Source organism: Clupea harengus, chromosome 2 (genome assembly GCF_900700415.2).
Source record: "Clupea harengus chromosome 2, Ch_v2.0.2, whole genome shotgun sequence".
NCBI lineage: Eukaryota > Metazoa > Chordata > Actinopteri > Clupeiformes > Clupeidae > Clupea > Clupea harengus.
The window spans coordinates 21,360,242-21,374,419 of NC_045153.1; the positions used below are offsets into that span (position 1 = coordinate 21,360,242).

General features: G+C 39.4%; 1 protein-coding gene across 4 annotated transcripts in view; it reads left to right on the plus strand.

The window, feature by feature from the left end:
- dachd (dachshund d) overlaps positions 1–7,071 on the plus strand; it is a 114,790-nt gene extending 107,719 nt beyond the window's left edge. For all 4 annotated transcript variants that reach the window (XM_031586592.2, XM_031586599.2, XM_031586606.2 and 1 more), the window contains exon 11: positions 4,691–7,071. In XM_031586592.2, coding sequence (XP_031442452.1) covers positions 4,691–4,728 — 38 coding nt within the window. In that variant the 3' untranslated portion in view covers positions 4,729–7,071. The remainder of the gene's footprint in view (positions 1–4,690) is intronic.
- Positions 7,072–14,178: the final 7,107 nt, after the last annotated feature.

The following is a 14,178-nucleotide window of genomic DNA, read 5'->3' on the forward strand; positions in this document are numbered from 1 at the left end:
TGGACAGGGCCATCCTACAGCCCAGGATTACAGCATAGCCACCATGGTTGCTCATTTCTCTATGCCCTCAAGGCCCGTAAACCAAAGACAAATCCTAAAACACACACACTGCTCTCACAGTCAACCACTTCCACTGCTGTGACACCCCCTCCCCCCAACACACACACACACACACACACACACACACACACACACACACACACACACACACACACACACACACACACACACACACACACACACACACACACGTACACACACACACACACACACCACCCCTGCAGAACACCTTGAATAAGCTGAGTCTCTTCATTATTCTAATTTCCCCCTTTAATTGTACCCAGCAGCATCTTCAGAACACTGAGCTTATCATTCACAGTGGTCTCAATTTCCCCTTTGAAAAATAGTCCATGGAAATTGCTATGAAATGTGGGAAATGGCATGCTAATAGTCAGCGGCAAGTAAAAGGCCTATAACCCACTCTGATTAGCCTACTTAAAGGGATTTTGGGGGGAAAGGAGAATGAAAGAATGAAAGAGGTGGAAATTTCAGCAATTCGTCGCGAGACCAAGTATGATTCGGGATTTCATTAAAGCACCAATGAGTGAATTTTAGGAAAAGGAGGTCTCCATTTCAGACCAGATAGGCAGCTCACAATGGATGCGTAGATACAGTGCCCACTGAAGAAGGGACAATTAGACTATATCACATTTCATACCAAATTGTTATATATAGTTGCTCTAATTTGAAGCGAACAAAGATTAATTGAGTTATCTGATACAGAAAAAAAAAGATACTCACTGTCTTAATATTAGAACGTTTCTTTTTCATACACACGTCCAATGCCTTTTGAATTCTCCTCTTACTATACAAATTATCACTAAATAATCGTATGCCGGGGTTAAGTTATCGTAAATTCATTTGCTTAAGCGCAGAGAAGCATAAGTCAGGCTTAGAACTGTGATAAGAAAATGAAGGCTTTGTAGTTTCTTTTCTTTCTCTCTCTCTCTCTATCCCTCTGTCTCACTCTCTTTCTCTCCTTCCAGGGCTCTGGTTGTGTCAGTCATTGTCTTGAAGAATAGACTTGGGAGGGATGCGGGGACCTGAGAACAATGCATGCCTGTTCCATTAGCCCAGCATTTGTCTGGAGTCCATGTCACCGTCGCTGCTCTCCGCAAGCAGCTCCCTGCATAATTACTCTCAAATGGCAGGCAAAAAAAATGATGTTGATAAATTACACCGGCACCCAACTAAATAAATAAATAAATCAGACCTCATCACACTCACTAAAAAAACTGCAGAAAAAAAACGTGTGTGCGTGCTATAATTTCCCCAAACTCACAGCAGAAAAAATGTATTAATGAGAGCATAATTTCGGCGAACTAATTATTTCTATTTGTCTTTTGTCACACTCAGTAATTCTGCTATATTAACACAGTCTGTGTTTATTAATTGCTTTTCCAGCGTTTTGAATCCATTCCAAGAGCAAGCCGGAATGTGTTTTCCTAGGCCCCAGTGCTTCTGGTAGTGCATCCTGCCACAAAATCCTGGCACGTCTGTACATAGAGATCTCAGCAGCATCTCTCCTGATCCTCGCCCACTGCCTCTTCATGTGTTCTCCAAGTTTACATGACCCTGCGAGCAGAGATAAAGTTCTTTGTTGCGAGATTAAACATCAAAACGGTTAAAGTGAAATTAAAATTAAATGAATGAATGTCACTGAAGCAAAAAAGGCAGTAATTAATGGTTCCCTTAATTGTCTTCATAAAATATTTGCATGGGCATAATTTGCATAATTTACATGTATTAATTAATCTTTCAAAGGAATTTTATGCTGAGAGAAGCCAAAAATTCCCTTTGTTTTATTTAGCATCTAATGAAATATTTATCCTCCTTAATGAACTTTTCATCTTGATTTGAATATAAAAATGCTAAAGTTTTAACATATTTTAATGAGGTGGTTCTTTCATAAAACAACATGGCATCCGATTTCTCTCTCTGAGAAAATTTCAATCAGATATTTCTGGGTTTGTGTGGTGCATCACAGCACCGATGCATCCCATTTGACTCCAGATTAATATGCTAATTACGGAACAGTAGATCATCAATCTGTAAAATGCGATTTTCGTTTTCTAAACAGACCCATCCATATATTCAAAAGAGCGAGTGAACAGAGCTATATACATCTCCATGTTTACTAATTGATTTATGTTATACATACCCATTTAATTCACAGACTAACACTTGGGGAAACGTTCACTCCTAGGTAATGTAAATATGTCGAAAGAACTAAAGCGTTCTTTTGATGCCATCTCTCAAAGCGCTTGACTAGTGTGAATGATCAGGACATGCTTAATGCCCGTTAAGCAGACGGATCATAGTCACTGGCTCCTGCCTGCGTTCTGTGAGCTTTCCTGCATCACGTGACCCTTACATTTCTTTCACTGGCATCCCACCTGTGTTTAAGAGGAGGGGCGCTCTGAACTTAGTCTCTTGGGCGAATCAGACGTTGGCATTGAAATATTCACATCAATTATGTTTAAAGGGTTTTTTTTTTCTTCTCCTCTTGTGTCCTTCGGGGGCACTTAAAGCATTAATAACTCAGAAGTGGGCAGTCTCTTTGATTTCCGCTGCCCACTCTTCCATCATTTAGTCGACTGATGAAAAGTCGGCAAAGTGTTTATTCACTGAGCCTCTGTTCCGTTTGTTTTCCAACAAGTTAGGACTCTTCGCGGATTATTGCGACTGGTACAGTGCCCCGCACTATTGCAGTATCACTTACACGTGGCGGTCTCCAGCAGTAAACCATGCATTAGCTAATGTGATCGCTGTTATCGCTGGGCTCATAAATTGAACCTGTGAAAAACAGGAGGTCAGACAGAGGAATCTTCGTGTCCGTCGCCATGTCAACCTGAGGCAGCAGTAGCCGCCAAAGGATGGAGGCACGCTATGCCTCAGTTCTCGCCAGAGTGCCTCTGATGCGGAAGTGTATTTTTAGCGGTAAATTCACGCCGTAATGAAGGTTTTTTTCGCCATATTTCCACAGCGTTTTGCCTGAGTGGCAGTGACCGGAGTACACTGCCTCAGAGACTTGGCTCTGTCTGCAATAATTAGCCCCCATGTTTGTATATTCCCCACAAGCCTTTGTTCTTAATTGCAGGCCACTGTGTGTGTTTAGGTTCACAGGCTCTCCAAACCTGTGAATATCAATATATGTGTAATGTGCATAATGGTCTTATGTTAAGATCTGGGTGCCTGTTCTGCACACAGTCACACTGTGCCTTTTCACTATGAGAAACATGTGGCTGATTGATTTAATCAATCATTCAGCCCGCCTTTGGAGATGTGAGCGACGTGACTATTGGTGTACGAGTGGATGGGCACAGCATGAGTTCAACACAGACTTCCCCCTCGAGATCATTCTAGTGTATTAACTGAAAACAAAGGGAATACTCCCCAAAAAACGCGAAAGAGAAGGAAAACCTGACGTGTGCCATTTGATCCCAGATATTCCCCCCTTTCCCCATCCTGCCGGCGCCGATTGTGTCATGTCTAAATGAGAACAACACCGTCGCCTTCTCGAGCTGTCGGCTGCTTGACGTCTGTAGGTGTAGCTTTTCTCTCTAAAACTGAATTATTTAGGTGCCCTTCCAAAGAGAAAAAGAGAGACAGAGAGGAGGTGGGGGGGGTGGGTGCAGAAAACACTGCTTAAAGGCAGTAATGTGGCCTTCTCCTGCGGTGGAGATGTAAGGGTAATAAACGTCAAACAAGCTCCTGAGCCATGGCTAACAGATGCTTTTACCAGCTCTGCCACGGAGAGAGAGGGCCTGTTCGCTCAGGCGTGCCCGGCGGATGAGTGTTCTTTGAAAATGGACAAAGCTCGTTAGATTGCAGGTGTCGGCTAGATAGCATCGGAGCCCAAGTGCCCTGCCTTTTTCAATAAACACTATTTCCTTACAGGAGATGTCATTCTGTAAAGTGCCTCACGTCATCCCGAGTGCAATATTATGTTCAAACAAGCGTGTCGGAGGGAACGTCTTAAACAGCGGAGACATGCTGTTGTGAGACGTCCAAGCATAAAGATACCCCGTTTGCCCTTACAATGTGCCTTTTGTTAAGCATTAAATATGCATACATTGTATCAGCACACTTTCTTTTCTCTCTTTTTTTTTTTTGGTAAGACTTTTTATGGCCTGATTGTGTTGGTTTGACAATGAGGAAATATAATGTTTAAACAGCTGGTACAATCAGCACCTTCCAAACCGCCACTTCACATACAGTGATATCTATTGGGTTAAAATGGTCCAGACCCTGGGCAGTAAATGCTGTTGTGTGATTGGAAGAGAGAGAGAGGATTTACTCCTGACCTGAAGCCTTAGATGTGGTGGTCAGTGTTGAAGGGGCCTGAAGCTGTTATTACAATGCCAATATCACCTCCCTCCCCCAGTGACATTAAAAACATACTGTTTGCCATGGACAAAAGAGCGTTGTTTGTTGTTCTTCTTTTGGTTGTAGTGTGTAGGTGTCTCATTGGTAAACATGGCTAGCAGGTAAACCCCCACCGCCCTGTTGTGGTCCTTTTTCTGTTTGTGTGCGCCCTGTGTATCCATATTTTGTAAGCTTAAAATTATCAAGAGCCCCACTGAACACTTCCCTAACTGAGAACATCTTCTCTTGTTTATTTTCACAGACGGAAGACTCTTTTTAAAAACCACAGTGATGTACTGATATGACACTGCAAAGCGTATGAAGACATATGAAGACTCAGATGAAGATTCTTGCGAGCGTCTTGCCAGGATTTCAGTCACACAAACTGGTCAAGTCTCGCGTGGAGCCTCCAACGAAGTGTGTGACTCAAAAACCAGAGCAAAGTTGAATCAGAACTTAGAATTAGGACTCTCTCACAGACATCGTCATAATATAGTGATGGAAGCAAAGGAGGATGACTCAAGTCTGCAGTACTGAAGGCAAAACAAATTGAGCACAGTAAAAAAAAAAACATGTACCTAGGTGTACACTGGTTATTCTATTTCCAACAAACCCACAGCACTGAAGATTTTTATACTGTATTTAAACCAGCGAGAAAGCTTTGATGAAAAGGAAAAATCTGCTTCAGAGGTTGTTCTTTTTTTTCTTTTCTTTCCTTTCTTTTTTATGTATTTTAAGAAATTCTTAACAGTCATAGATATTTGCCAAGATGATAAAATAGGTTGGATGCAGCCTCTGGAAATGTGAATTTGAATATATGTTGCTCAACAAAAACAACTAATGTTTGTTTGATGTTTTCTAAATTAGAAGAAGATACAATCAAGTTTCCTTTCTACCATTGTTGTATATACCACGACAGAGGATAGGTAAAATCACTCACTATGGTATATGTATATAAAGTCAAAGAAAAAAAACAAAAAACAAAATGGTATTGTGTATGTAGTAGAACAATTAGGGAAACAATACCGACCATTTATATGTACTTTATAGAGTTGTTTTATTATTGTTTTTGTTTTTTTTTTGCTTTGTTTTGTTTCTGAGCCATCGTTGTTTTCAAATAGCTGCCGTTTTGGTGAGGATGCATGCAGGCATGTACATGTGTGTCCTGAAATGATCATATTTAATAAAAAAAAAACGTTACTGTGCCGAACAAATAGATACATCACTAAAAACCCAGATTGATTTATTCCCTGAACTACTCCATCATTTGGATGTTAGTATTTCCACATCAATCACAATTTGTTGTAAAGATCTTATGGCTATTTATAGTCATTATTTTAAGGGAGTTTACTGTTTTTGAGGTATTTAACACTAAAGAGGATGTGATTTTGAAAGTGCGTGACTCAACGCAGAGGGGGGGTGGGGGTGGTGTGGGGGGGAGGGCACACTGTTTTTATTTGTATATTTCATTATCATATCAGTTCAAATCCTAATGGGGAGAAAACCCTTTTTTTTTAAAGAAAAACAAAAAAAAAACATTTAATGAATGGAGGTGTACCTGGTGTAAAGTCACAGTGAAGTTGACATTTTCTCTGTAATTTAAACCAAATGTCCTGCGGCTCTGATAGGGTCTACCTAATATTTTTGTTCTTGCCCAACCCAACAAAGTTTGTGTCATTACTTTAACTCCCCTCACTCACACACATGTTTGCCCATTGTGTGAAATCAGTGGTGGGAAACCTGGACCAGGAACCAGGAGTAAATAACTGAGGTCTCTTGTCCTGAGAGAAAAAAAGGATCAGATGGGTTTTTTTCTTTGTTTTTTTTTCTGCTGAGGATTTACTGTACTGTAACCCCTTGTGGTTCGCGATACCTCAATAACACCCCCACTGTCCTGTGTTTCAACTGTACATACAAGTGTTGTTGAAGAGTAATTATGACCAACAAGGCTATTCGGCCTAAACGTTGGTACATTGGTATAAAGATGCATCTGAAAATCAACTGTGTCCAATCCATTATAATACAGTACTGTTCCCCTTACATGAAAATAGACCATTATCTATTGCTGGAGAATCTCATGAACTGCCTTCAAAGGGTCAGTGATTCAGTTACCATCAAAGAAAACCGTTAAATTGCTGTATCATTGATGGTGAGACTAAGGTTATCTAGCCAGCAGAGGAGTTTGCATTGTTTGCTGTGCCAAAATACCACAAATAATCACTGTTTTGGTGCAAAAATGCCAGAGACATAATTATAAAAAAATAAAAGAATATTCAAAGTAATAGGCAAAATAATTGGAGTAAACAATGAAATGAGCAAAGCTTACAGTTTTGAATTTTGTAAAATGAAAGGGCCGCTCTTTGATTTCATTTTTTGTAGTTACCTTAAAAGGATTCTCATTAACTTGTCAAACATTGTTGGTTGTTGTCCCGGGCTTTTGACAATTGAAATGTTTATTATGTTAAACAACTGTTAAACTAAATGTTGCCATTTAACCCAGTCAAACATGGGTTTGCTTTTAGTTTTTATTTTATGGATATTGTATAACATTATTACATGCAGGTATACACTGTAGCAAGACTTAAGAGCATATTGTTCCTCCTCACTTTGTGTTGCAGTAAAGGAAATGTCTGAGTATTCTAATGTTGACAATGTCTTGTTTTATAAGTGTCCCTTTTGTTTGCCTTTCATTCCGAGCAAGTGTGTGTGTGTGCCTGTGTATGTGTGAGTGCGTGTGTGTGTGTGTGTGCGTGCACGTGTGTGTGTGTGAGAGAGAGAGAGAGCATGAGAGTGTGTTTGCATGAATGAGTCTTTGTTTATATTCCATAGTGTTATTCCATTATCAATCTTGTGTGCAGCATACAAGGAAGAGACATAGCTCTTTTAAATTTCAATAAATTATTTTATGTGCTACTGTGCAGTACACCTCCCTGAGTTGTAGATAGAACATATTAATATGTATCGATAAGTTAATGACAATGGGCAGATAAACACACACAGCCCTTTACCTATGCGTCACTGTGACGCCTCTCTCTTTCTCTCTAATGCATACACACAAACACTCAAAGCATTCATGTCTATTACTAATTAAATGTATTCATATATTGTTTATTTAATTTAGCCCCAATGTCAGACCACTGGTGCTAAGGATCTGCGTTTAACCACAGCTAAGGCCCACTTCAGCAGTCCACAAGAAACTAGTTTTCTTATCTTTATGGTCCATTACTTTCCAATAAAGGCCTTAATAGAACAATCAATGTAAATATCTCACCACAATTAACATTCGTGGTCACAACTTTTGCTGTTTAATGTTCATGTCCATTATTCTGCCCATTTTTACTAGTGCCAGGGGACTCACATTTAGGATTTGGACTACAAACCTTTGACAACTAGAAAGTCTTCACAGAAACATTGAGTATAACATTTTCAGAAGATTACAGCAAAAAATAGAAATCTTGACTCGGATCTGATGAGGTCAGAATCACAACAGTGTTACTTTCCATGTCAAGCCATTCACACAAAAGTAGTTTTGTTTTCTTTTTGGTCCATTACAGTCAAATAAAGATCTTGATAAAACATTTGTTGTCAAATGGATTTGAGTCAAACATAAACAATGTAAATACTAGACCTAGCTCACCAGAATTAGCATTAGTGGTCAGTGGACTGCTGTTTCATATACATGAACATTACTCTGCCCGTAATATATTTACTTACACATAGTATTCATGAAGCATTATAAACACATTCATAAAGGGTTATAAAGTATTCATAATGCATTATAGCGACTGACATAAGCCTATATAACTGTTTATAAATAGACATGACTGCACTCATAAAGCATTATGATGTAGTATAAGACTTACACAAGTACTATTATAAAAGCATGTATGGAGTCGAATATGACTCCATGAAGAGAATTTGGTGGATAAACAGCATTTGACATAAGGCAAAGATGTCATTAGTGTCGTTATCAAGAGGTAAAAGAAACTTTATTATGTATTCTGATACTACATGCTGTAAGGAAACAATGTAACGCTTTATGAGTGCAGTCATTACTATGTATAAATAGTTGTATAGACTTTTGTCAAGCACTATGAGGCATTATGAATGCTTTATAACCCTTTGTGAATGTTTTATAATGCTTTGTGAATCCTGGGTTTAAGTAAAGTGTTATAATATATCTATATCATCAAAGCAGATATAAGTAGTTTTACACAATGCAATGTGCCCTCCTTCATATGTCTTTACTAAAAAATAAAGGTTATTAAATGGTTCTTGATACATGAAATGGTTCTTGATACATGATACCATGACTCAATGAAAAATCATGAATTTGTGTAGAACCTTTACATCAAAGGAACCTTCTTTGTGTTGGAAATGGTTCTTCAGAAAGACTATTTTTCTTCTCTTGGTAGATGTACAGTGCTGTTAGAAAGTTTGTGAACCCCTTATCATTTTTTTATGAAGAAATATTCCATCTGCTTCTCTTTATCATGGTTGATGACTTAGACGAAGATCTGATCATGTTACGCAATATTTATGTAGATTTCCAGGAATCTCTAAGGGGATGACAAGCTATCTAGCACCACTGTGGATGGTGTATTTGTCAAATGCATCTGCAGCTATAGTGTTTATTTTTGCCAAAATGATCTTGATGGTGAATGGAAATGTAATTGTTAACAAAATAGCAAATTTTTTTCTGAGACGTTGCTTGTTTTAGATAGATAAATGAGGCTGACTGACCCGCGCAGTTACACAGTAAATACTGCTGACTTATTACTGCTACTTTGAAGCAAACAGTCCCTGCAGACACTGGAGTCGTGTGAGGCAGAGATAGAAAGAAATGGTTTGTATATCATTATTTTTTTTGCCATCCTCTTCCTTTTAAACCTCTTATCTTTTTCTTCTGCTTTTTCTCTTAACCATGCTTCTTGTCTCATTCCTCTTCTTACACTTAGTATAACTGGTTCCCTCTGTCTTATTTTTCCTTAACCTTGAAGAACCTTTATTGCGTGAAACGGTGTGGAATGTGGCAGTGTGGCTAACCGCACTAGAGACAATATGAAAATGAATAGACACTGCTTAAGGCCCAGGTGTACCTGCAGAGGAATTGCAAATAGGGTAATGTACTATATACAACGTTGTCTTTTTTCGCCTGTCTCCTTACTTTTGCTTATAGCTTAAATGCTCAACTGTCATTCTTCTCCTTGCATCCCTGTTCAAGGGGAAGACTTCAATGGTGTTTGTCATTGACCAGGTAGAGTTCATGTATTTTCTAAGGAAAAACAAATAGACATAGACAAATAGACAACAAAATTAAGTCTTGTTAATGCGGAAAAAGGCTTGTCCAACCATTCAAAATATGGAAGTACACATTATTTAAACAAAAACCAAAACCACAATATCAACATTTGCATTTGAAACCCCCTTGAAAAAAAGTTTCACCCCTTGAAACACGTTTTTGTATATGATATAAGGACTTGTTGTAGCTTTAGTTGCAGACTATGATATTATTTTCAAAGGAAGCAGTCTCTCCCACTCCCACCTATGTGGTGATGGTGTGGTGATGGAAGTCCACTCAATAGCAAACTGTCACTGTAAAAATGGATGGCTGTAACATGGCTGAGGATGATGGCACTTTCCATCTTCTTTCCATCGTCTTTGCCTTCTTCCATGTCTACTAAGCACAGTATCCTGGACAGCTGGAAAAATCTCTGGCCTTCTTGTAGGTTTTTGTCTTTCAGATGGACAGACAACTGCCACTCCCTGTTCAACAGTTTACATATTCTCTCTAACACCGCCTTTTAAGAACGAATTAAAATACAGACTGTGCTTATTACTATGTGTGCTTAAAACCATGGTTGAAATTGACTATGTATGTTTAACACAAATCTCACAAATCTTAAAAAAACTCTTCAATAGAATTAGCTTAATTTGGTATTTACTTTGCCTATAATTGTTTTCATGCATTTTGTCATTTTGACTGAATATTGCCTTTAGATTGATACATTAATGCTTATCACGCAATAGATTTGCTATTAGCACCTTTGCTTCTACAGCTACACCACATTTATCAGTTTTCTTGGCCCATTTGGCACTCATTTAGGCCACACAATATGACAGTTTCCTTGCTTGGCACAAAACTGCGAATTCAGTATGGTTAATGGCAAATGCTCAAACTTGCGGCTAAATTAATTACAAATTGCAGTCCGTTCATCTTTTAAATCTCCACACCACACAAAAAAGCCATGTACAACATTACATAAGCGGCATGCTTATATTTTAATCTGAAGGGTAATCAAAGTTGTTCATGGTTGAGTTGTAAAACACATGTTATTGAACAATGACAATATCTACTGGTATAAAATCACTCAAGCTTGGTATAGTGTGCGCTCAGTAATGCTCTTGACATTATTGAAAAATAATATCTTTTTTTATTTTTTCCTGTTGAAAGAGCACAGTATTCCGAAGGAAACATTTAATAGTCACTGTTCAATTGCCTCCTGCTCCTCAAGTGTGTTTCCACAGTTTCAATGAGTGGATGTTATTCAAGCAAACATTACAATCTTCTCAATGAGCCATTTTATTTCCAGTTTTTAAAGGAGCCTACAGTACCGAATGAGAGTGAGCACACTCACTGGTTATTTTCCAGAAATCTGGAGACTTGTAATGTTTGCTTTCTTTCATATGGTCATGCTGATTGGGAACATCTGGGGATTTTTGTTTTGTATGTGTGTGTGTGTGTGTGTGTGTGTGTGTGTGTGTGTGTGTGTGTGTGTGTGTGTCCGGCGTGAATAGTTGGATCGACAGTGAACGACAAATATCTCTCGTAAGCAATTTTGAGTGAAATGTGTTGACACAGCATAGCCTTCCGTAGGCCCCGTTTTTTTTGCGTGCTTTCTAAAGGCAGGAATGTAACAGAGAGGGGAAGATAGAGGATGAATAATTGACTGATCACTGCATAATTCAACACAGCATTGTGAAGATTCAAGGTCCGGAACATTCCGCCACTTTTCTTCTTTATTAAAAATGAGGTTAAAGTTTCAATCAACCTTGGGAGAAAAAAAAAAACTACATATAAAGTGGCAATCAATGGCAAAAGAAACTTAAGATTATCGGGTTCAGCCATTGTACTCGCACAGAAGGTTTTCTGGCTTCCTTGTGAAACCTGACCTGTCAGTCTATGGGCGATAATGAGACCACCACTTGGTGTGCCCATCAAATCCTCCAGCTCATTTTCCTCTCTTTGCTAACTGCATCAGAAGGACCTCCAAAGCTGGTAATGTCTTATTGTGGCTAACTGATGATTCAGCTCAATCACATTAACATCTTTTTTTTTTCTTTCGCTTCCGCTTGTGTTTTTTTCTCCCTTTGGTTTGTCAATTATGTATTCATTGCATTTGTTTTGCTGAACAACACAAATTGTTATTTTGCCACGTGAGGTCTTGTTCTGCTCCAGCTGTTCTGGCAAGGTCCCCTACAGCTAGATGTTTCATATCACTGCGCATATTGTAATAAATTCATTTCCGAGCGAGCATGACTACAAGGCACAGAGACCCAGATATCAAATGTGCATTCGTCATGTTCCTTGTCAAGCACAGTTGTAACAAGCATCACTTATTCAAAACATGGACTGCGTCAGTATTATCACAAGGCCCCATATCTGCTTCGCTGGCAGTCAGACCTGTTTGTGAAGACATAATCCAGATCCGAGCATTTCTTAAGGTTTTTTATTTCTCTCTCTCTCACTAGTCCATGCCCTCTTGCTTTAGTGGAGTGTATTATTTACTGCTCGTTCATCTCAAATGTTCAGTGGAATTTTCCGCCACGGAGGCCCCATCATGAGCGTAAATCTTGAGAAACAACAATAGTTAAACTTGACGTGTGTACATCCCTCTCAACCTTCTGGCTATTGCCCTCTCGCCTAGAGAACTCTCATAGCCAGTTGCAGTTGACTTGCTGATGTTGGTCAAGTGCTTCCTGGAACACTGTTCTTCGGAGTAAATCATGGACATTCTTTGAGGTCATCGATCACGTTTAGCGACAGAAACGACCAAAACAGTGACAATACTTTTTTAGATGTTCCATGTAGATGCTTTCCGTGGCTACTGTAGAAGACAACCAGTTCTTGCAACAAATGCAAACCCCAGATATGTCCATGCCTGATGAAAAACAAAATCCTCTATTCGCTATCTTTCTCAGCAAATCATCTGTGTCTTTTATCTACATAACTAATCCACCTCCCTGGTCTGACATTTGTCAATTTTTAAAAGTCACTATAATGGAAGAGGGGGGGGGGAAGAGATGTATTTAAAAGACTAAAAAACTATCAAAGGCACAGATGTTCAGCAGCTTATGTCTCTGTGTGCCCCTCCTCTGCACATCTTTAGACCCTGTAAGTGGGAAATCGGTATGGCTTGATTGAACAAAAGATAGACTTAATGTCATCTAATCAGAAAGACCATTATGTATTAGCGAAACTACAAAACAGAATTATCTGACAAGGGGCAGGCCACATTATCTAAATTAACATTTTGCAAGCATGAACATGGAAGGGCACAGAGGCGAATGAAAGGCTCCAGGACTGCGGCCCCTGCATTTAGACCTTCTGCAGCAATTATTAATTTATGCTTGTCTGTGGTCTTAATGAAAATGAAAGCCAGGAGAGAGAACAGGCAGAGGATAATGTGCCGTGAAATTGAGTTTCATTTGTACAGGGGCCACCTTTTAACTTTTAGTTTCTTAGCAGGAAATGAAGCCGACCAGAGTTAGTGTGTGTGCGCTTGTGTGTGTGTGTGGCTTCTATCCCCCTCTCCACGCTCCCTCCCCTCTATTTCCTCGACCTCCCTCTATCCCCCTGTCTCTGCTTCCCCAGCTCTGTTCTGAGGGGAAAGTTTCTTGACCTTTCGCTGTTTCTGTAAATATCCTGTCTTCCCCCATGAAGAACTTTCTAAAGGATTTTATAATTATATTGTCTCTCTCGCTGATAATCCATTTCAACATGTTTAAGGATTAACTGTGTCTTTCAATAGCATTTCGCCAAAGATAACAGAGAGAGAGAGAGAAAGGGTGGTGGGGATGGGGGGCGAGAGAGAGAGAGAGGGGGGGGGGCAGTCACAGTCTTGTATTTAAAGACATTTGGTGTATTGGTGTGGACAGAAATTAGTGCTCATCAAGGAACCAATGTGTGAGTAATTATAAAAGTTTATTAGAAGACACACAGGAATTTATAGCAATGTTATTGCATACCAGACCTGGCTGCCACTGTCGCATTAGACAGCCAGCCTAACAAATGCAACATGCAATGACTGCTGCACGCTTTAGGTGATCATGCTCCTGAACAATTACCATTTCTTTGGCGTGATGGATGCCGTTTTTCACGACTGAATAAGGAGAACACAGCAGAAAACTATTAGATCATAGCGTAGTGTGTTGGCAAACGCTGAGTACTTATATGATATACAATACTGTTGAAAATGACAACCCAATGATAAAGGTTGGTGGTGAGACATGGGGCTAGGCTATGTCACCTGTGCTATCATATGAGTTCAGTAGGGGGTGCTCCATTGACTGTTTTGGAACTAGTGGCTCTGGATGTTTCTGTCTGCTGACAAACGGACTCATTACACAGCCATCCTCTGCAATGGACATCCACTCTAGAGAGGGAACCATCTTTTGAGATCTGGTTCCCATCCTCCTGAAACAATGACTGACATAAAACAAAACACCGAACAAACCCAATCAATGAAA